We start from the raw sequence: 23287 nt of genomic DNA on the forward strand, positions 1-23287 counted from the left end.
GACCACTGACCCAAGTCCATCTCCCCACACATTTTAACATCTCTGAAGAAAAAAAAAAAAAAAAAAAAAAAAAGAAAGAAAGGAAAGGAAGTCTTACAATTAAATTTGGCACCCATTTTTTTAGCAATATATAAAACAATAAACCTTAACTTCATGGACAGAAAAACCAAGGGTCAGAGAGAGGGGAGGGTCTTCCCAGGGTCACACAGCCAATTAGTGAAGATCTCAACAACAGAGCCCAGGCTTCTCTTAGAATTCTAGAGCAGGAGGCAACCTTGGGCAGCCACCCTCCCCTGTTATACAGAAGACAAAACTTAAGATAGGAGTGCAGGTTAAGTGAGCTGTCCAAAGTCACACTGCTGGGGACATAGAGTAAGGACAGGAAGGGCCCTGAAAGAATAGCTAATCCAGTGCCAGCTAACAGCTAATCACAATACCCTGGACAATAATTAGAATTAGCCTGGAGAGAGAGAGAGAGAAAAAAGGTAAATAGATAAAAATGTGTGTGTATATATGTATACAGATACACACACACATATGTATATATAAAAAAAACTACAGGTTCTGTATGCCCAGCCCAGCTCTACCAAAGCTCTACCCCACTCTATCTCTGCAGGTGAAGCTTGATAATCTGAAAGAACAGTCACATCTTAAGCCTGGATTATAGCCTGAAGACCCTATGGTAAAAATTGCCCTTGAGAAATTCCCCATACCACCTATACAGCACACTACACATGGTTCAACAGGCTGCTTCTCCTCCACAGTTAGAGTTGGCACCTTTTTCCTAGTAGGTGAATTTCGTCTATGGCCTAGGTTGTCCAAAAACATACATGTCTTTGAGTACTTAAAACATGCTCAGTCCTGCCACTTTGCCAAGTCCATAAAGTTGAATTCCAACAAGTTCAAATAATATATTCCATGATTTTACTTACAAATGCTGAGTCTGGTGTGCCTTTTTAAAAAGTTCCCAAACTATTCTGAACATTCAGTAATCTGGGGGACAGGTAGCCTAGTCTAGTGCTTCTTAGACTTTAATATACTTACAAATCACCTGAGGGGTCTTGTTAAAGTGCAAACTCTAATTCATTAGGTCTGGAGAGCAACGGAAATGCTTCAGCTCCAACAAGCTACCAGGTGACCATCCTGCTGCTGGTCCAGCAGACCTCACTTTAAAGAACAAGGCTCTGTGTAGTGAGCCCATCCCTTGGCTACAACTCTACAAAGGGGTGGGGGTGGGGTAAATAAGAACTGGAGATATCGGAGGCTGGGCAGTGGAGAGAAGGGGAGGAGTCCCGAGCGAGATGTGCTCACCGGGGCAGATGCTGCCTTTGAGGTTCTCCAGCAGATGCGTCATGGTGCTGAAGTCCGGGGAGTAAGACACGTGCAGCTCGGCCGGCTCCGAGGCAATCTGGCGCAGCTCCTCCTCTACCGCCTTGCCCACGCCCACGGCGTACATGACGATGCCTGCATGCCGGGGGACTCAGAGGGTGTCCTGGGCCTCGGGAAAGGTGCTTCCCCATGTCCAACCCCAACCCAGTCTGTCCCACGCAAAGCCCACCTTCCTCCTTGGCGCGTGCTGCCCACGCCGAGATGTCATCCTGTGAGCGTCCGTCAGTGAAGACCAAGCCGACACGAGGCACGTTGAGGGCACGGGGCCGTGCGCCCTGCGCCTCTGAGAAACTGTGCTCCACCATGTGGCGCAGCGCCAGTCCTGTCATGGTACCGCGCTCCATGTACTCCACCGCCAGGACCGCCTGTTTCACCTCGGCTGCGGTGCCGTAGCGGCCTAGTGGGAACTCGGTACGCACGCGGCTCGAGAACTGCACCAGCCCCACGCGCGTGCCCTCGGGGGACACGTCCAGAAAGTCCACGATCTGGTTCACGAAGCGCTTCACCAGCTCAAAGTTCTGCGGGCGCACGCTCTTGGAGCCATCTACAAGCAGTACAAGGTCCACGTGGCCTTCCCGGCACCCTGCACAGTGAGAAGGGCTTGGACGGATGGTCCCTGACTAGCAGCATCTATCTATCCATCTAGTCCTGCATTCGCAATATAATCGTTTACTGTATAACAGATACCATTTACTGAGTCCTTGCTATGCCTGATAATGTGCTAAATAATAATAATCACCATCATCATCATTATATCATCACCCTTGACATTTATTGAGTGCTTCACACAAACTGGTCACTCTACTAAAAGCATCTTTTAAAATACTAATAACAACAAGAATAAGCACAATAGCTACCATTTATTGATCATATACTACGTATTAGGCACAATTCTAAGCACTGTACCAGTATTAATAATAGTAATAACAAAAATGTTATTTACTGACAGTTTACCATGTGCCAAGCACTGACCTAGGTGTTGCTATACAAGAGGTCTTCAAAAAGTTCATGGAAAGATTCATATTTTAATTCCATTTTTCCATGAAATTTTTCAACTACCTGTCTAAATTCTCAGTCCTCCCAACAACTTTCGGTATTATCCCCACTTTCTGTAGTCTGAGTTTCTGAAGGAGAAAGTGCTTTGCCTCAGATTCTATACAGCTAACTGTGCCAGGACTTGAAGCCAGGTCTGTCTGACTCCAAGCCCATGCTCCTCACCACTCTACAATGTTACCTCCCCTGTTCCGAGCCAAGGACTTCGCTAGACTTTGAAATGGGTTCATCAATAAATAAAACAATCCTGATCCATAAGGAAGCCAGAATAGAGCAAGTCAGATATGCCATATGCTACAGTCAAGGAAAGTGCTAGAAGAGAGGGGTATATACGGAACCCAAGGTAGGAATATATCATTCTTCCTAGAATTGTTAAGAAAGGCTACATGGAGGTGGTGACATGCAATTTGCTCTTTGTTATGGACTGAATGATTGTGTCTCCCAAAATTCATATGTTAAAACCCACCCCCTAATGTGATGACATTAGAAGGTAGCGTCATTAGGAGGTAAGTAGGATTAGATGAGGTCATGAGGGTGGAGCGATCATGAATGGGATTAGTTTCCTTATAAGAGTTGGAGAGAGCTTGCTTCCTCTCTCTTCCATGTGAGGACACAGTGAGAAGACTGTCCTCTATGAACAAGAAAATGGGCCCTACCAGATATCATATCTGCTGGCGCCTTGATCTTGGACTTCCCAGCCACCAGAACTGTGAGAAATAAATGTTGTTTAAGCCACCCAGTCTACGGTACTTTGTTATAGCCGTCTGAATGGACCAAGACAGTCTCCAAGATAAGTAGGAGTTTGCCAAGGCAGGAAGGGACATTCTAGAAAGGGGGCAATGGCATGTGCAGAGGCATGGGAGCTGGGAAGCTCTGGGCACATCCAGGAAGGGGCAGGCCAGTATGACTCAAATGTTCAAGTGTGGCAGGAGACAGGCTGATGTGGTTGGCTGAAGCTAGATTGCAATGAGCTAAGGTGGTGGTTTCAAAATTTTGACCACAACCCACAGTAAAATAATAATAATAACAACAACAACAACAACAACAGTAATGTTAATACAAAACGACACACTTCATATGTTCACATATAGCTATATTTAAGTTTCATGAAACACTACTGCATGCAATAAACTCTATTTTCTCTTCCATTCTTTTCTTTTTTTAAACACTGGTTGTAACACACCAATTTGATTTCATTATCCACTAATGTGGTTATACCCATCATTTGAAAAACTCAGGGATAAGACATATGATCTTTATTCTGTAGGCACGGATGAGCCACAGAAGGATTATGAGCAAAGGAGTAATGTGATCAAATACGTATTTTTTAAATTAACCTTGGCAGCAGGGTAGAGGATTGAGGGGAGGCAGGGCATGGCATATCCTCCAATATACCCCCACCCCAACACACACATTCACACCACATCCTTGGGTCACAGCAACAGCAAAGACAAGAATGCTCAGAATGTGGGCAATGGGGCAGAAGCAAGCAGAACACCCTCCCACCTATAACTCACGGTTGCAGCTCTTGCCATCTGCCTGCAGTTGCCGCCCCTCAGGGCACAGGCAGCGGTAGGAGAGGCCCTCACTCACACATTGGAATTCACAGCCATGGTCCACACCATTGCAAATGTCCCGGACTGAAAGAAGAGACCGGTCAGGGTGGACCCCACCAGCTAAGCTTCCCTACCCCTCTGCACAAATGTAGGAGACCCCGCCTCACTCTGACAGCTCCTCCCATCGGGCAGCAAGTCATGGCCCTCTCTGCAGCTGCACTGTGGCCCACCAAGGGTACTAACACACTCATGCTGGCAGCTGTGGTTCCCGAAGCTGCAGTGGTCAATGGCTGGTGGGAAGGAAGAAACAGCAAGATGTCACCTTTGATTGGAGCCATCAGAGGCCTCAGTCCAGGGTGCTGGTTTTGCAGGGTGAGGGAGCTTACTCACCCCTGCAGCTCCTCTTGTCTTGCTGCAGTATAAAGCCAGCTTGGCAGTGACAGAAATAGAAGCCCGGGGAATTGACGCAGTGGTGCTCACAGCCATGGGTCCCTTCAGCACACAGGTCAATGGCTGAAGAAGAGATGAAATCGGTCTATGCCCAGGGCTGTACTTCTCAGCCCTGGCAGAGCAACCACTCAAGGAGCTTTTTTAAAAATACCTATGCCTGGGCCCAAACCCAAATATCCTGACTTAATTCATCTGCAGTGGTACCCATCCATCTGTAATTTCCATAAGCATAAGCCTTCTTCCTGTGGGGCCAGGTGACCCTCCCAACTCAAACCCTAGGTGCATCCGAGAGCCAACATGCCCACTACTGAGCCAGGCATAAGAACGAGAACGTGCAGTTGTAGGGCCCCTGTTCTCCAGATGCTCACTGACTTACAGGGCAGGACCAGTCTCAGCCACTTTACCTATCTGAGCCTCCATTTCCCCATCTGCAAAATGGGAATATAATGGAAGAGAGCAATTGTTATTTACAACTTCCATCTAAGGAGGGTGGAGACCTATTGGCCCTGTTGAGAATCTGGATGGTTTGGATGTTCAAAGACAGTCATGAGCTGAGCTGTGGAGTAGGGACAGGAGAGAGGAGTATTACCCTGTACAAAAAAAGTGAGAATTTGGGCTTCTTGGAAAAGAGATGGGGGTGAAGAGAGGTAAAAAGAGAATAAGAGAGATGGTGTGAAGATGAGAAACTCTGTGGGTTGACGCCGCCAGTGAAAAACCCCCTGTCGTGGTCTGACTAAGGACTTTAGAAACAAGAGTGTCAAATATTCAATTATAATGATTTTTTCTTTTTCTTGTGTATGAGTGTATATTTAGCTATCTAGATGTAAGTCATACTTCTGTTTACTCCCATCTTTAGTAAAATGGACATATGAACACTTACACGTACACATACAGGCCCTGGTGTGCACAAGTGTGTAAACCAAACAAGAGGCTGATATACATGCACAGGACAATAACAGCATTGTGGGGCTGAAAAAAAGAGAAAGGACCCATATATCAAATGAATTAAGCATCAGCTCACAGCAAGAGGTGACTACCAGAATGTAAGTCCTTGGGGTAATTCCCAGAGATCTTGGGGAGAGATTTGATTTTCGTGGTCATTACATGGGAGTTCAAGCCGACCTTTTTAAGTTTTAGAAACCCCAGCTGACATTTGGGTTATAGAGGTGACTACCAGAATGTAAGTCCTTGGGGTAATTCCCAGAGATCTTGGGGAGAGATTTGACTTTCGTGGTCATTACATGGGAGTTCAAGCCGACCTTTTTAAGTTTTAGGAACCCCAGCTGACATTTGGGTTATTCCAGCTGACATTTGGGTTATAGGGATCACATGACCTCTTTTCCCAGGTTGTTGTGAGGCTGAGAGATAGCACGTGTAATGCTCCTAACACAATGCCTGATACTAACTTGGCACTCAGTAAACGATAGCTGCAACTACGATCACAAGACTAGAGACACATTCACACCAAAAAGAAAAACCCAATTATGTAAGCAAGGCATTGTGCGCCATAGCTTTCAGAAGGTGGAAATGAAAAACCAGATCTTGAAAGATTTGCAGAAGCAAAGAGGAATGGCAAGGAGGGCCCGAGTGAGCAGCACAGAAAGAGCTGAGGTGCAGAGGCAGGAATGAGCGCATGTGGCGGAGATCCACCCAACTGAAGACCCCCCAACAGTGCCTAAATAACAGAAACTCTAAGGATGTGCTTGTGAGAAGACAAACAAGTTTGGGAGGTGCGTTGGAGCCAGGAAGGAGACTGGCCTGAAAAAAAAGGGGAAAAAGGAGGTAGAAAGTCCGCTTAACCGCAGGGTCAAGATTTCTAACTTTGGTCCACCAAGGACTTATGTGACCCCAGGAAATACCTCCTCTTTCTTAGGCTTGTAACATAAAGGAGGTGGGTTTTTACTTCCAAAGGCCCTTCCAGACTCATCTGTCTGATGCCGGGGCAATGAGGAGCCAAAGAAGGTTCAGGTGCAGTGAAATTGCAGGGCAGGGGTAGCTCTCACCCAAACAGCTCTTGTTATCTGCTGCTAACTTGTAGCCAGGGTTGCAGGCACAGTGGAATGTGCCCAGGGCATTGACACATTGGTGCTGGCAGCCGTGTCCCCTCTCCGCACACAGGTTCTTCCCTGAGGACACATAGAACTAGAATCAGCAGGGGACAGATGGACAGAAGCCTCCAACAAGCGATAGCTGGATGGGGATGGGCTCAGAAGCAGGCACCATCCTCAAGTATGGCCTTAGGTGGGACATGAACTCATTTGAGAAGGGCCAGTCCACAGGAGAGGGCTCTGGGAAAGAATAGGGTTTGGGTAGCCCCTGTGATCGGGCCCACAAGAGGGGGCCCCCGACTAGATGTGTCAGTGGGATATGGCAGGACTACAGAGGGGTAGGGTGGGGTAGGGAGGTGAAGAGCTGCTAAATCAAGGCTGGAGGAATAACTCAAAATATGACTAAGACAGATCTTGCAGCCTTTGTAGGACGAGTTAAGATGAAAGTGGGAGGAGTCATGCCCATGTGGGCGGGGCATGACTGAAGCAGGCGATTCCCCTCAGCTTTAAGGGGCAGGGCTTCTTTGTGTTCAGGGGGCTGGTATTAGAGTTTGACAGTAAGCCTGTGGTAAACCACAACAGCTAGCTCATCCTGGTGGGCAGGGCAAGCTAAATGTTGCTCCTTGTGGACGGAGCCTAAGCAAAAGTGGCCACAGCTGGAATATGACACAATCTGCAGTAGGCTGGAGCAATTGGACTCTGCCTGGTGGGTGGAGTAAAGCTTGAATCCGCAGGGCCACGCCCGATGGGATGGGATTTACTGTGAGGGGAATGGGAATCCGAGCAGCTGTAGAGTCTAAGCCTCATTCTAGCACCCCCCTAACTCACCACACAGCCGGCTCCTGAACTGCAGGCCAAACTCCTGAATAAGGTCGAAGGACTCAACGAGGAACACGTGCTCGTCCAGAGGGGGCGACGCCATGGTGCGCAGAGAGCCCACATCTGCGCGCTGCACCCCCACAGCATAAATTTCAATGCCACGAGCACGGGCCTGCGCTGCCACCTCGGCTACGCGATCCTGTGGCCGCCCATCAGTCACGATGACAGCAACCCGTGGCACGTGCTCCTCCAGTGGACGGGCGCCCTCGGCCACGCTGAAGGCCACGTTCATGGCATACTGGATTGCCAGCCCGGTCATGGTGCCCTGAGCCAGTGGCACCAGAGCATGGATGGCTCGCTCCATGTCCTCGCGGCGTGAGAAGGCACCAAGCGGGAAGACGCTCTGCACTTGACTCGAATACTGGATCACGCCTACACGCGTGGCATTGGGCCCCACGTCCAAGCGGCGGAGGAGGCCCACCAGAAACTGCCGCATCGTCTCGAACTCGAAGGGGCGCACACTACGGGAGCTGTCAATCACGAACACCAAATCCAGGGGCCCAGCATGGCACCTGGGACCTGCAGGGAGATCAGGGAGGACTTTCCTAGGCCAGCAATGCCTCATGTCTAAGGTGACCCCCAGAGAAACCCAGGGGAAATGGTGTTATCCTGGCACAACAGCACCTAGCACAGAATGAACCTAGCAGGCCGGCCCCGTGGCTCACTCGGGAGAGTGCTGCGCTGGTAGTGCCGAGGCCACGGGTTCGGATCCTATATGGGGATGGCCGGTGCACTCACTGGCTGAGCGTGGTGCAGACCACACCTTACCGAGAGTTGCGATCCCCTTACCGGTCAAAAAAAAAAGAATGAACCTAGCAAAGGCAGATTAGATACCTTCACTCATCCAGCATTTTAAGATCTGAGCTAGGACATTTCACAAATCCCCCATCCTACAGCTCTGAGGGCTATTTTGGGGAGTTATCTATTGGGGGAGGGGGCGGGCAGGAGGAGATGTTGCAAACTCAAATGCCTATAGGGGCCAGGCAGGCAACATAAATGAGTGAACTGGTTGGGTTAGGACCATGGACACCCAAAAGTGGGCAGCTACAGACAAATGTTGCCACGTGGCCATGTGGACTGGCTGTTAGCAGATGCTTGGATTTTTCAAGAGAAGTCCGAAATTGGGATTTTCCTGTGAAATCTCCTGATTTTTTCATTTTACATTTTCAATTAATTTTTCAAAATCAAACACCAAATGGGCAGTTCTGCATAAGCCGAAAACTAAACCACATCCTACAGATGAAGAAACTGGGGGTCAGAGAGGTGAAGTGGGGAACTCAAACCCAGCCTGGTATGTTCCAAAGCCCTGGCTTCTCTTTCCCCAGGAGGCCTACCTGGCTGCAGATGGAGACCCTGCTTCTGCTCCCTTCCTCCCACAGGTGAGGGCTGGGCCCCAGCTCACCTGAGAATTGAAGCTGGGTTTCCCAGGGCTGGAAAAGCAGCAGCAGCATGGTCAGTGGCAAGCAAAGAAGTACTTTCATGTTGCTTGGGGACAGAGAAAGGTGTCAGAGCCTGGATGGGGAAGGAAAATAGTAAAGAAATATTTATGGGGCTCAGTATTTACAGGGCTCTTATTCTGGGCGATGAGCACCTGGAAGGGGGAGAGAGTGATGGGTTTATTTTGCTAATGTCTCTATTTTTTATGTATGTTTGAAATGTTTCATAATTTTAAAAACTTTTATCCCAGTGGGATTGCTGGGAAACACAAGAGACGCTTTGTAGAACTGCAGAATAGTAAATAAATAAAAAGTAGATAAGAATATACAAAATGTATAACAGGTACAAAGTTATAGGTAGACAGGAAGAATAAGTTCTGGCATTCTAGGCTGACTAGACTTAATAATAAGTAGCTGGAAATGAGGATCTTGGCCATAATCACCACGAAGAAAAGATAAATGTTTAGGTGATGGGCATGCTATCTAGCCTAAGCGAATCATTGTACAATATATGCATGTATTAGAACAATAGAACTGTACCCCACAAATATATACAATTAAAACTGTATTAAAAGAAGAAAAAATAAAAATATATATACAAAATTTAAGAAGAAAAAAGCCTTTGCTAAATGCCAGGCATAGTGTTAAATGCTTTTCATGCATTGTGGCATTTAATCATCTCTACAATTCTGAGACTAAGGTTGTTATTGTTCCCACGATACAGATGAGAAAACTGAAGCTTAGAGAAGTTCAGCGCTGGTACCCAAAGTCGTGCGGCAAGGAAGTGGCTCCGCCAGGATACAGCTCTACACCCATCTGGTTCTGTGAGCCAGTGTTCGGTGCCCTCTTCTCCCGCGAGGCGAAGCTCTGCAGACGGAAGCCATTCCCCACCTCGGTCCCCTCCCCTCCGCACACAAGGACCTTCTGTGTGACTGTCCTTGGGACCACTCCCGACTCATATACACGCACAAACACAGACATGCATCGCCCAACCGCAGGTGGCGGGGAAGGGCCGCGCCTGTTCTCGGGGTTGAGTGGGAGTGGGGTGGGACAGTGAGTGCCAAGACCCACCGTGCACCAGAAGCCGCGGCTTGGCGCCTCCGTTTCCCGACGGCTCTGAGGAGAGGCCGCCAGGGGGCGCCTGCCCGGGTCTGGCTGTGACGGCAAGGTGGCCGTGGGAAGCCCACATCTGCCCAGCAGGTGCCCCTGCCCAGAGCAAACAGGAGGCCGGGAGGCCCGGGGCCTTGGTGATAAGGCCTGGACAGGTTATAACCTGCGCGAGGGCCACGGACCAGGGTGTACAAGGTTCCGGGGACGACGGCACTGGACGTGCCTAGAGGGCGGCGAATGAGCGGCCTGGCCTCGGAGCGCGGCCATGGACCCTGTGGGGACAGCAGGTGAGCACCCACCCTCCCGCGGCCCCCGGCGACGCCCCTTGAAAATCACTAAGGACCCCACTGTACGGATGGGAACACTGAGGCCCAAGAAGCCGGCCCGCCGGGCTGCGAAGGCAGGACTAGAGCCTGGGACTCCCAGCTCCACTTCCTCCTGAGCTGCCTGGCCCCTGGGGCCCAGGAGTCACTAAACCTCTTTTCCTTGCATTCCTTACCCCCGCCCCACCCCGCCCCCACGCTGAGGCTGCGTTAGCCATTTTTCTGCTGCTGTGTCTCGGCGGAGGCCAGCCGCCCCTAACCAACCGCAGCCCCGCCCTCCAATTCCGTGAATAGGCCTATTCTCAGCAAGGTCGGTGCCTGCCGCTCCCTCCAGGAGGCCTTCCCGTCCCGGATTTCTCTCCCCCTACGTCTTCTAGGCCTGGTAGAGGAATAAAAATCCCTCTGGCAGGGCCCGAGGGCGGGGGGAGGGCGACTAAGCGAGATGTGCCAGCTGCTGGTGGAGGTGGGCGGGTGGGGAATGCCTTCTCTAGCTTGGGCCATGGCTGAGGCCAGCCCCCCTGGGTAGCATGGGGGTAAGGGCACGAGGGGCCTTTGCCACCCGCAGGGGCCTCTGGGCCCCAGATCTTGATTAATGTCCCTTTATCCTGCTCCTGGCCCGAGCCAACATCTCACTTGGCCCTACCACCACCCTAGGAATCCTAAAAAGTCAAAATAGCAACTGCCTCAAGTTTATCGCCTTTCCAACCCCTTCATTCTACAGAGGAAAGAGTTAGGACCAGAGAGGATATTGTCTCACCTAAGGTCACACAGAAACTAGGTGGCAGGGCTGCCAGGAGAACCCAGGACTCCTCTGAGGGGTTAATCCTTGTGTTAAAGAGAAAAATTTGGAGATGCCCGGGAGGGGGCGGGGGCGGGAGAGGAGGTCTGTAAACAATTCGTCAAGAGTTGCCCGAGGAATGAACACCTTGGGGACGTTCCTGGAAGTTCCTGGAGGGACCCCATTCGGGCGGCCTTCCTGGTGGGGGCTCAATTTGGAAAAGACCCTTCAGAAGTGGTGAAAGTCACTGCAGGTCAGTTGGGGGCACCGTAGGTGGTGCATCCGCAGTTACATACGGTCGCCTGGTCACCGGTCTGGCTTGACGCCTGTTCCCCTGCAGACCCCTCAGCGCCCCCGGGCCCTTTGACTCACCTGAGCTTGCCGGACAGCTTGGAGGCGCGGCTGCAGAGCGGAGCCGACGGGCGGAGCCTCCCGGGCAGTTGGACCAGGTAACTGCGTGGGCAGCGTGCCCTAGGTGGGGACTGCCAGGCAGCTGGAGCAAGCAGAGGCGGCGGCCGCATTTAACTCAGGCTGGCGGGTGGGGAGGGGGAGCGCGAACAGCGACCCCTCCCACCGGCAGGGAGACATCCAACCTCCCTTCCTCCGAGGGCTGGGGCGGGGCGAGCGCGGCGCCCCCTGCTCCTGCCACCCTTGGGGCCGCAGATGGTAACTTTGGGACGGGAATTCCGCTACAGCTGGAGACTGGGGCGGCGACACTCTCCTCAGCCGGAATGCACTGGAAGCCTAGAGACACTTTCCCAGGAGAGTCCCACGGGCGGAGCGGTCCTGGCTCTGGCCGCCGACTGCCTGGCTCTGCTTCCGAGGGCGCAGACCAACTCTTGCCCTCAACTGTCCCTTCCAGGACTGAGGAGAGGCCCCTGCCAAGAGGGTAAAGGGCTCAGAAGTTCATGGCTCTTGGTTCGTGGCTTTCCATGGATCCCAGCCTGCTAGTCCCACAAACCTCTACCACCACGGACTCCTTTACGTGGACTCCTTTACATATTCCTTGAAATTAGGCAGGCTTCGGGCCCACTCACCCACACCCATCAAAACTCCCAGTCTGAGAAGCCACCAGGCCCCTAGGCTCTGCCTGGCTCACACTCCGCAGGGCCAATGTAACCGGCCTTGATTCCTTGTAATCAAGAGAAGACAGACAGCAACAGTCCCCTTCTCAAGGAAAAAGGGGGAGAGTGTTGCTTTGGCCTCAGAAGTACTCACACCCCCTCCCCTCCTGGGAACATGGCTTTGGGGCCCTTTCATGTTTGCAGGCATCTGCCTGCAGGAAGAGAGAGAGTGCTTTGGGCAGGGGATCCAACAAAGGCTGTTCCCCTGCTGCCATTCCCCTGGGGTGGGGAAACTTAACCAATACCAATTCTGTCAGCCCTCACATTACCCTGTCTCCATCCCAGGCCCAGCACAAGTGCAGCCTTTGTATGACAGCAGCGTCTTCCTAAGGCCTCAGGCTGCAATGGGCCTGAAGCCAGACCCATAGAGTGGCACCTGGGTGGTCCTGGCGGACTCCATGCAGGCCTCATTAAGCACTGCACAGCCCAAATATTTAGCCCACACCTTGTACCCAAGTCCCCTCCTTTGCCTAACACTTCTCCCTGCTGACCCTGAGGGGCAAAATATAGACCGGTCCCATTCCCTGCTTCATTTCACTCAACCTGAGTGGTCAGACTCTGTGTCACTTTGCCCCTTGACTCTCCCTGCTGTGGGCCGGCTGGCCTGCCGCCACTCCCAGGTCATCCCCAGAGCATGCCACCATCCTGAGAGAAGGTGTGCGCAGGTGCCTGCAGCAACAGTGCGAGCAGACAGTGTGGATCCTGCATGCCAAGGTGGCCCAGAAGTCATATGGAAATGAGAAGAGGTAGGTGCCTCAGCAGCTCCTCCCAGGTCTCTGCAGCCTTCAGCCCTGTACACTCTTCTGTCCATTTAGCCTCTTCTAGACCCAGGGGTAGGTCTCAGGGCTGAGACCTCAGCTATTGAGCCAGCAGGGGCCTTCTCCCCCAGCCACCATTAGCCCCCACTTTGGTTCTAGCAGAACCTCCCTGTGAATCTCCCATCCCGATCCATTCACTCTCTCACCCATTTATTCATTCATTCAACAACTGTAGTCTGACTAGTTAGCTCAGTTGTTTAGAGGGTTGTTGATAACACCGAGGTCAAGAATTTGGATCCCTATACAGGCCAGCCGCCAAAAGCCCCCCCCAAAAAAAAACCAAAAAACTGAGTGCTTTCATGTGCCAGGCTCTGTGGGCACAGGGCACACAGCTGAACAAGACAGATACAGTCCCTACTTTTGTGGCATTTTCACTCTAGTGTGGATGACACAGTAAACTCCACACAAATCAATAAACAAGTTATTTCCAGATTATGATGAGAACTAGAAGGAAAGTAGAACAGGGTAATGTGACAAAAACTGAAGAGGGAGGGGGTATTTTAGCTTAAAGTGCCATTTAGGAAGTGACATCTGAACTGAGACTTGAATGTTAAAATGGAGCCAAGACATGAGAAAATCTGGGGAAAGTGTGTTCCAGTTAGAAGGAGCAGAAAATGCCAAAGACCTTGAGGCTGTACCAACTGGGCCTGTTCTAGGTACAAAAGAAGTCAGAATGGCTGGAATTAGAGGAGGGAGAAGGTGTCAGAAATAAGTTGGAGAGGTAAGCAGGGGCCACATCATGTGAGGACTTTGACTTTTAAGTCAGTGGAATATTTTAAGAAGAGGAGTAACATGATTTGACTCATGTTTTTAAAAAAGCACTCTGGCTGCTATGTGAAAAACAAATTGAAGGGGAGAGTGAAAACAGGGAGACCAGCTGGAAGGAAGGCTGATGCAGTGGCCCAGGCAAAAAGTGACTCTGGGGACGGTTGCCACTAAGGTGGAGGTGGTAAGAAGCCAGTGGATTCTAGATAGGTTTTGAAGGTAGAGCGGACAGGGCTCACTGATGGATTGAATGAGGAGTGTGAAAAGAAGAAAGGCTGGATGTTGATGGGGTTTACCGGTCATGGAGAAGCCTGAGAAGAGGGGGAGGAGGAATCAAGGTTTCTGTTGGGCTTGTGGTCCCTTGAGGTGCTTACAAGACAGTCAGGTGGAGATGGATATACGAGTCCAGCACTCACATGTCTCCGCAGGTTCTTCTGCCCTCCACCCTGTGTCTACCTCGCCGGTCCCGGCTGGAGGGTGAAGCCAGTGCAGGGTCAAGGTGAGGGAAGACTCAAGTGCTGGGGACCATCTGCCTCCGTAGGTCAGACCACGCCGTGTAGGGCCTGGGAGCGGGGCGGTTCGCAGGAGCAGTCTCGCCGCGCCCTCTGGCGGCAAGAACTAAGCTTGCCCGGCACTGAATCCTTCCTGAGTCCTTCCAGGGCCATCTCGCGTCCCTTTCCAGCCCAGCAGGCAGGGGAGACGGGGCCCACGGTCTGCGGTTACATGGGACTGGATGGCGCGTCCGGCAGCGCCGCCGAGACTCAGAAGTTGAATTTCGAGGAACAGCCGGATTCCAGGGTGAGAGGGCATGGAAGGGGGTCCGACTCCTGCTTCCATTCCTGCCTCTCCTTTGGAAAGCAGGGCTCCTTTACTCCCCTCTGGAAGCCACGAGATAGGCAGGGAAGCCGGGAGGCCGGGCTTCTGCCTTGAGGCCGAGCCCGAGAGCCCGGATCGTGGAGCGGGCCTGTCCCCTCCGACGGGGCGGACGTCAGATAACCGGCTGGTTACCCCCGGCGGGGCGGAGGGCTGGGATGAGACGGCCCCATCCCCGCGAGCCCCGTAGGAATTCGGAAGCGCCAAGACCCTGTACATCTCGGACGCAGACAAGAGGAAGCACTTCCGACTGGTGCTGCGGCTCGTGCTCCCGGGGGGCCGGGAGCTGGGCACCTTCCACAGCCGCCTCATCAAGGTCATCTCGAAGCCCTCGCAGAAGAAGCAATCGCTGAAAAATACTGATCGTGAGCGGGGGCGGGGCCCGACCGCAGGGCAGGGAGGCGAGGTGCAACCAAGTCAAGAGCTGCTGGAGCGGGGAGGCGGGGGAGGCCTGGATTTATAGGAGTGGGGTCGGAATGAGAGGGGCGGAGTCTGGGGGAGTGGGTGCGGCTTAGGCCCCCGGAAAGAAAGACTTAGAGCCGCAAAAGCGGAGAGGAAAGGGACGGACAAATGCCAGGCTTGAGGGTGGGAGTCGGAAGCCCAGAGCAGACAAAAACGGCCGGCAGGTGCTGAACTAGGAGCAGATGAAAAGTGACGATGAATGGGCGAGGAAATTCAGTTAAAAATAGTCATGGAGTGCTTGCTTTATGCTTGACTCTGTGCTAGGTACTTGATCCCTATAAAATAGAGGAAAGCACAAACATAGCGGATCAAAGAGATGATTTGAGATAAGTACTGTCCTGAATGTCAAGTGGCAAATCCCAGGGCTGGGGGCTCTAAGAATACGGAAAAAAAAAGCCTGAGTAACAATGACACCACCACCACTACCATCACTGGGAGGTAAGATAAAGGGGTGGGGTGGGATGGGGACATTCTGACGAGCAATTACTTGTATCCTATTTGATGCCAACCATGTCCCTGTGAGGTAGGTACTATCATCGTTCCTATGTCATCGATAAGGCAAATGAGGTTTGGAACATTCACCCATTCATTTAAGAAATATTTGGGCCTATCACATTACAGGGGACTTGGCTAAGATTGCCCAGCTAGGAAGTGGCCCAGCCAGGAAGTGAACTTGAGTCAATGTGACTCCGGTGCCCAGCTCCTGCTCCTCCACCACCCTTACTTTCTCTCTGTTAAAAACCTGGTAGATGAGCTGGCCAGTTAGCTCAGTTGGTTAAAGTGTGGTGCTGCTAACACCAAGGTCCAGAGTTCAATACCTATACCAGCCAGCCTCCAAAACAAACAAACAAAAAGAGGTAGAATGTCTCAGATCCAGGCAGTGTTCTGGCTGGCTCTTGGTATCAGGAAAGGTCCAGGAAGGGGTAAGTGGTATAGTGTAATGGCTAAGAGCACAGATTCTGGAGGCTGGCATCCTGGGCTCCTGGCTCTGCCACTTACTAGCTGCAGATCTTGAGCAGGTTGCTCTCTTAAATGGACATAATATTATCTACATCAGAGGGCTGTTGAGAGAATCAAATGAGCTAATACACCTGAAGTCTTTAGAAAAGTGCCTGCACACACTCAATGCTAGCTGTAGTTCAATGGACGGGAACTTGGACTAAATATAAACTGAGCAACTATAGTATGTCCAGCACTGTGAGAGGAGAGAGGGAAATGACCCACCCAGTGCTTTCTCCCCAAGTGGTCAAAGTCCAATGAGAAAACAAAACTTGTGGCTCTGAGTATGTGCAATAGGCTGGAAGAGATGTCAAGCCCTAGAAATACTGTAGTGCTCTTTCCCACCACATGGTCTTTGCTTATGCAGCCTCCCATGCAACTCCCACCTACTTCCTGCCCCACAGCTGAGCATATGCCCTCCTGTAAGAAGGTCTCCTTCACCTAGCCCTCACCACATCACATTGAAATTTTATATTTATGGCCCACGGACTTCCCTCCAAGACTGTGAACTCTTCAGAGCAAAGCTGGGTCTTAATTCACCCTTTGGCACCCAGTACCAAACACAGTGTCTGCCACAAAGTAGGCACTTAATGACTACTTGATAAAATTCTGCTGGTTGAACTGAAGGATTCCCAGGTAGCAGAAAGTAGCAGGTAAAGATACAGAAGCATGACTACAGCAGGTAGTAGATAAATAGCTGTGAAATATCAGTGCCCAGTGTGTCTAGGCCAGTGGGCATATTAGCCAGGCTGGCATAGAGGACAGAGGATTGGAAATTATCTGGCAATCCCAAGTCACCAAGCCAGGCCAGGGCATTGATTCTGCCTTCCCTCACAGTATGCATTTCCTCGGGCTCAAAAGTCTCCCTCTTCAACCGCCTGCGATCTCAGACAGTCTCTACACGCTACCTCTCTGTGGAGGACGGGGCCTTCGTGGCCAGTGCGAGACAGTGGGCTGCCTTCACACTGCACCTGGGTAATCACATCGGCAGGCCCGGGGCTGGGCACTTCATATGCATTAGCTTATTTAGTCTTCACCACAGCTCCTCAAGGAAGGTGACTTTGCCCCATGTAACTGAGGCTCAGAAACACAGAAAGACTTGCCCATGATCCCAATGATTCGGAGACTGATCCAAATTGTTCTGACTCCAATATCTATTCCCTTTTCCCTCATATCAGCTAAGCTGCCTGCCCCAAGGGGCAGATGTGTCAGATGGCCACAAGTGACCTCTCCAGGATTAGAACTTCAGTCTTAGCTGCTTCTGTGAGCACCAACCCTTCTCCCACGGTCCATGTGTGATGTGAGGTGGAGCCAGAGGCAAGAAGGTAGGATGTGAGGCAGGAGTTTGGGGCCCTCTAAACCTTTGTTCCTTCCTTTCTTTCACCCCCCAGCTGATGGGCACTGTTCCCAAGGGGACTTCCCACCTCGAGAGGGCTACATCCGCTATGGCTCCCTGGTGCAGCTCGTCTGCACTGTCACCGGCATCACACTGCCTCCTATGGTATGGGAAGGGAGAGTAATACCCCCAGGTACATGCAGAGGGTATGGCCCACATGGGAAGGGCTGGAGGATGAGGCCCCAAGGCATGAGGACACCGGTTCTCTTTCTGGGGATATTCAGTGCTTTGTGGGACTGAGCAGAGGTCAAGGGGCAGTGCCCATATGGCTATTAGAGTAGCAGACAGCTGGCTGGGAGGGCAGCCTCGGGGCACCAAGGGACCTTACCACCTCTCTTCCTACCACCCTTCTGTTGCAGATCATCCGCAAAGTAGCCAAACAGTGTGCACTCCTTGATGTGGATGAGCCCATCTCCCAACTGCACAAGTGTGCATTCCAGTTTCCAGGCGGTCCTCCAGAAGGCGGTGGCACATACTTATGCCTTGCCACAGAGAAAGTGGTGCAATTCCAGGTGAGAAGCAGAGAATACTAGCACCAAGCATCCTATAAAGTGAGAACACAGAGAACCATAGAATGTAAGATTATCATCATTGTGATGGTTGCTACTTACTGAGCAATATGCCTCCCATGGAATGTTAGAGTCATGGACTATAAGGACAGAATATAAAAGGTAGAAAGATAATATTATTGAGCAATACTCCTTTGCAAAGAATATTAGAATCATAGAATGTTGGGATATAAAATTGTAGAATGCATATAAAAATCATAGTAGGTAATAGTATTGAGTATTATTGAGCAAAGACAATTAGAATCATAGAATGTTAAGACATAGAACTGTAGAATGTGGAAAATAATAAGTATTATAAAGTAATATTACACCCAAAAGAATACTATAAGGGCCGGCCTGTGGCTCACTTGGGAGAGTGTGGTGCTGATAACACCAAGGCCACAGGTTCAGATCCCATATAGGGATGGTCAGTTCGCTCACTGGGTGAGCGCGGTGCTGACAACACCAAGTCAAGGGTTAAGATTCCCTTACCAGTCATCTTTAAAAAAAAAGAATACTATAATAGAATATTAGGAGATAGAATCATAATATGTAGAAAAAAACAATTATTATTTTTCAGCAATATTCTATTCCACAGACTATGAAAAATTATAGAATGTTAGGGAATAGAATTGCACAATGTTAAAAAATGGAATTCTAGAATCCTAAGAAAATAAGACCATTAGATAACAGCTAGTCCAACGAGTGTATTTAACTCTAAGTGAGAGAACTTAAGGGTCCTGTCCAAGCTCACAGTAGGTAAACTGCAGAGCCTGGGACTGGAACCCGGTTCGGCCTAATACGGATGCCCAGGCACTGTGCTGGGTCCCCCACACTGGTGGCCCCCATCTGAAGCCCCATCGCCTCCGGTCTCCTCCCAGGCCTCTCCCTGCCCCAAGGAGGCCAACAGGGCTCTGCTCAATGACAGCTCTTGCTGGACTATCATCGGCACTGAGTCAGTGGAATTCTGCTTCAGCACCAGCCTGGCATGCACGCGGGAGCTGGTCACTCCGGTGCCCCTCATCAGCACCCTCGAGGTGAATCCGGGCGCTGGGAGGCGATGGGAGGGCGTGGACCCTTCCTGCACCGGGGGAGAAGGGTGCCAGTGAGAGAGGATCCTGGTCCCCCCTCCCCCACACCACCTGATCCCACCCTCCCCCAGCTGAACGGCGGGGGCGACGTGGCCACGCTGGAGCTCCACGGAGAGAATTTCCACGCGGGACTTAAGGTGTGGTTCGGGGACGTGGAGGCAGAAACCATGTACAGGTATGGGGTGGGGAAGGCAGCCTCCCTTAGCCTCGAGGAGCGAGTGGGGTTGGGGGTACATGTCATCAGAGTCACTGCAGCTTTAACCCTGTGCACGACCCCCAGGAGCCCGCGGTCCCTGGTGTGTGTGGTGCCCGACGTGTCCGCCTTCGGCAGTGACTGGCGCTGGCTGCGCACTCCCATCACGGTGCCTGTGAGCCTGGTGCGCGCCGACGGGCTCTTCTACCACAGCGCCTTCTCCTTCACCTACACCCCCGAGTACAGCGCGCGGCTGGGGCCCCCCGGCACCCCCGAGCTGGCTACCGACGCCGACGCGCTCCTCGAGAGCATCCACCACGAGTTCACGCGCACCAACTTCCACCTCTTCATCCAGACGTAGCGCCCGCCGCCGAGGTCCCCACCCGGGCACGGGTCACTCACTCGTCCTTATACGTACATGAAGACACAACCCTAGTGATGCCCTCTTGTGTCCAGTGTGTGGGTGTCCCTGTCCTTGTCTCTTCTCACTGCCTCTAAGTCAGTCAATCTCTCTCTCTCTGTCTCAGTAACTTCCGTCTGTACGTGTATTTGTGCGTCCCTATCCCTCCATCTTTGTCTCTCTCTGGCTCCCCGCTGTGTCTCACACACAATTTCACACACTCTGAGGAGCCAAGTCCGGGGCATTTACCCCCCAGGCATCTGTACCTCCTCTTGAAGAGAAAACTCATAGATTCACACACCCAGGCATGGGCACAGGCTCCTGAGGCATGGCCAGCTTACCCTGGAGCACACGGTCCTGCCTGAAGTACTAGATCTGAACTGGAGTGCCAATCACACCTGGAGCATTGGGTCTCTTCAGACTACTAGATCTCACCTGGAACACTAGGTCCCACCTGGAGCACTGGGTCTTGCCTGGAGCTTTCGGTCTTACCTGGGGCATCAGGTCCCACCTAGAGCACTGGGTCTTGCTAGAGTACCAGGTCCCACTTGGAGCACTGGGTCCAGTCCTGGGACACAAGCACAACTGTCACCCTAGTTCCTTCTCCCACACGCCCAGTAGGATGCAGTCCTGGCGATCAGTAATTCTTCCTCTGTACTAGAATCAACCCCTATCCAAGGTAGAGTCTGATCTGTATGACCCACCTCCCCAAGGACGGAGGTGCCTCAGTGTACCTTCGCCCCCTCACACACAGAAAAGGGCACCTGCCAAGAAAAAGGGACCACAAGTCTGATGGAGCAGAGAGCCTACCTTTTTGACCCTTTCTAGAGGAGGAATGGTATTCAGAGTCAGCTGGCATCGCTGAGCCCCTGTCCCTTTCCAGGGGGCTATGTGTCAGCTTTGGGGATGAGTTACCCTAATAGCTATCCCCCTATCTCAAGCAAGGATGCACCCCGGGCCCAGAGGTAAACACAGGATCCCTTCAGAGCAAAGCCTTTCTAGGACAACTCCAGGCAGAACTCTTGGAGGGCTTTCCTGCGTGCATTCCACGGACCTAATCTCAATCCAGCCTTGATCAGCCTACCCCTCCTCTGTCTAGTCTGTACTTCACAGGGAAGCAAAACAAAACCAGGCAGGATCCTGGCTTGGGCTACTAGAACCAAGGACCACAGATATCACAGGTGCCAGCTACCAGTACTAGCCTCCGGTGGTGCACAATGGGGAGAACTAGTCTAAAATGTGGGTTCCAGGCCCTAACCCCCTGGGCTCTTCCTTGACTTGCTGAGAAAAAGCTGGTTTCCTGTAAAATTCCTCCCCCAGAACATGGAAAGAACCATGAGAAAGAAGAAGCTGACATTTCCCACAGGGGAGGAAATAGGGTTTGCTCTTTTGGCTCCCCAAAGTCTTTTTTTTTTTTGTCTTTTATCTTTTTTCCGTGTCCGGCAACAGATCGCAATCCTCAGTGTTGCCCCCGCACCGGACCGGGACCGGCAACGGGATCGCAAGCCTCGGCGTTGCTCCCGCGCCTCGCTCAGCCAGTGAGCGGGAACCGGTCTGTACATGGGATCCGAACCCTCGGACGGGAGCGCCGCCGCGCTTCCCAAGCGGCGCACTATCCAGTGCGCCACCGGGCCGGCCCTTGACTAAGATCTATTATCTGCAATCAGCAGGCTGAAACCTACTGCGAGGGATGGGGGGAAAGCTTTTTAAATTCCCCTTGTGGCCCCTGAAGGTGAATCCTGGCTGAGGAATACAGAGAACGAGTTGAATGGGAAATGTCCCCCAAATGAGTGCCTGGTCAGGAGAGTTTGAGCTCGCTGTCCCATGCTGGTGTTGAAGCAGGAAGCCACTCATAAGGAAGCTAAGAGGAATTTTATAGCATATCATATGGGGAGTTGGGCTCAAGGGCTTCTTCTTCCATCCCCCAAGGCAGGAGTCCTGAAAACCAAGAACTTAGGTTGGACTGAAAGCCCAGGCCCAGCTGTGCAGCTCTGTCTTCTTCACCCCTCTTAGGGGACCATAACTGTTGGTCCCACCCAGGTACCCACCTGGAGGTCTGTGACCACGAAGCTTCAGCTCTGGCCTGTCTTCTGAATTCCAGCTGCTGGACCTGTCCTTGGAGGTCCTCCTGGTACTTGAGCCTGACTCCATCTAACATCGAACTTTCTTCTCTCTCCACTCCCTTCACAGCAGCTGATCTTCTGTCTCCTTCCCCCACACACCACCCAGTCACCAAAGTCTAAGGACTGCACCTCTCCTTCCAGACTAGAATATGCTTCCTCCTTTCCTCTCTCTCCACTACTGCCCTGACTTCCAGACCCAGGTCAGATGTCACCTCCTTCAAAATGTCCCCAACTCCTTAGGTAGAACCAGCTAGATAATTTGTGGGCCCAGAGCAAAATGAAAATTTATAGCTCCTTGTCCAAAAATTACTAAAACTTTCAAGGCAGGAGATGATGAAATCAAGTGCAAAGTCCTTCTAAACACACGGGTTGAAGCCCATGAAGCCAGCCCTGTGTTGGCTTCCATCTTGTGTTACCACAGAACCTTGCTGGGACCGTGTCACCACCCACTTTGGATCAAAGGGCTGTATGTACATTCCCATTGTCCCTTCTAGCTTGTGAATTTCATGTGAAAAGGAGCTCTATCTCTCTGTGTCCTAGAGACACATCAAAATGCCTTGCACATTGAGTTGGCACTCTTACTAAATAATAAATTGTATTGCATTGCATTGGCAGGTGTTTGGATACTACACATGCAAAGTGAAACCAGCAGGTGGCACTGTATCCCTCCTAAGCTTTGAGTTTTCATTTTATTTATAGTTTTAAAAAAACCTGTTAGGTTCCTTAAAGATCCTGTTAACTTTTTCATGCTCTCAGGATCCTTTGGGAGTTTATACACACAATTCTGCTTTCTTCCATGGAATTTCCAAACACTCTAAAACCCATTTATGGATTTATTTAGTCTTCTTCACATTAGAATCATCTGCCAACCTATAAAAATATGATATCCAGGCCACACCACCGATCTGTTAGATTAAAATCTCTGAGGGTGGAACCCAGGCATCTAAATTGTTTGCATGGGCTGGCCTGTGGCTCACTCGGGAGAGTGTGGTGCTGATAACACCAAGGCCATGGGTTCAGATCCCATTTAGGGATGGCCGGTTTGCTCACTGGATGCGCGTGGTGCTGACAACACCAAGTCAAGGGTTAAGATCCCCTTACCAGTTAGTTACCTTTAAAAAACAAAATTGCTTGCACACTCTCCCATGTGATTTTAGTGAGCAGTCATGGTTGACACTCGTTGCATTTTTCCTCCTCATTTTATAGATGGGGAAACTGAGGCTTCAAGAGAGGAGGCAAAAGTCACAGCAGATTGACAGCAGAGCCTATCATTGATTTGAATCCTATACTCCTGACACTAAGTCTGGGGCTCTGAGGGTCTCTTAATTCTCATTCTACCATGCTGCTGGGTGTAAATGGAGTGTGTGTGTGTTGCAGGGGTTGTGTTGGGTGAGGATAAGGCCAAAATCTCCAGTTCTTTTTTTTTTTTTTTTTAAAAGATGACCGGTAAGGGGATCTCAACCCTTGGCTTGG

At 51.3% G+C, this 23287-nt stretch overlaps 2 protein-coding genes across 3 annotated transcripts in view; one reads left to right on the top strand and one right to left on the bottom strand.

Moving 5' to 3' along the window:
• The window catches only part of MATN4 (matrilin 4), a 13910-nt gene extending 2441 nt beyond the window's left edge, over nucleotides 1–11469 (bottom strand). The window contains exons 1-9 of the mRNA XM_008585882.1: nucleotides 11395–11469; nucleotides 8778–8887; nucleotides 7325–7894; nucleotides 6452–6574; nucleotides 4389–4511; nucleotides 4166–4288; nucleotides 3960–4082; nucleotides 1559–1972; nucleotides 1312–1464 (exon numbers count right to left, since the gene is read on the bottom strand). Of these exons, the coding sequence (XP_008584104.1) occupies nucleotides 1312–1464; nucleotides 1559–1972; nucleotides 3960–4082; nucleotides 4166–4288; nucleotides 4389–4511; nucleotides 6452–6574; nucleotides 7325–7894; nucleotides 8778–8856 (1708 nt within the window). The 5' untranslated portion in view covers nucleotides 8857–8887; nucleotides 11395–11469. The remainder of the gene's footprint in view (nucleotides 1–1311; nucleotides 1465–1558; nucleotides 1973–3959; nucleotides 4083–4165; nucleotides 4289–4388; nucleotides 4512–6451; nucleotides 6575–7324; nucleotides 7895–8777; nucleotides 8888–11394) is intronic.
• RBPJL (recombination signal binding protein for immunoglobulin kappa J region-like) lies at nucleotides 10136–19685 on the top strand. 2 transcript variants are annotated; one of them, XM_008585880.1, is made up of 12 exons: nucleotides 10136–10208; nucleotides 11363–11471; nucleotides 12767–12892; nucleotides 14158–14228; nucleotides 14412–14527; nucleotides 14793–14967; nucleotides 16901–17038; nucleotides 17455–17564; nucleotides 17819–17971; nucleotides 18889–19044; nucleotides 19170–19273; nucleotides 19379–19685. In XM_008585880.1, the coding sequence occupies exons 1-12, from the start codon at nucleotides 10187–10189 to the stop codon at nucleotides 19650–19652; spliced, it is 1554 nt and encodes a 517-aa protein (XP_008584102.1). In that variant the 5' UTR covers nucleotides 10136–10186; the 3' UTR covers nucleotides 19653–19685. The 2 variants fall into 2 exon arrangements, with proteins under 2 accessions (XP_008584102.1, XP_008584103.1); XM_008585881.1 differs by having other exon boundaries at nucleotides 10187–10208; nucleotides 19382–19685.
• The last annotated feature ends 3602 nt before the right edge of the window (nucleotides 19686–23287 follow it).

This window comes from Galeopterus variegatus, unplaced genomic scaffold (assembly GCF_000696425.1).
Source record: "Galeopterus variegatus unplaced genomic scaffold, G_variegatus-3.0.2 Scaffold3749, whole genome shotgun sequence".
Taxonomy (NCBI): domain Eukaryota; kingdom Metazoa; phylum Chordata; class Mammalia; order Dermoptera; family Cynocephalidae; genus Galeopterus; species Galeopterus variegatus.

Coding starts and splice junctions, on each gene's coding strand:
- RBPJL (XM_008585880.1), top strand. CDS start 10,187: ATGGACCCTGTGGGGACAGCAG. Junction 12,893..14,157: donor TCATATGGAAATGAGAAGAG/GTAGGTGCCTCA, acceptor ATGTCTCCGCAG/GTTCTTCTGCCCTCCACCCT. Junction 17,972..18,888: donor AGAAAGTGGTGCAATTCCAG/GTGAGAAGCAGA, acceptor GTCTCCTCCCAG/GCCTCTCCCTGCCCCAAGGA.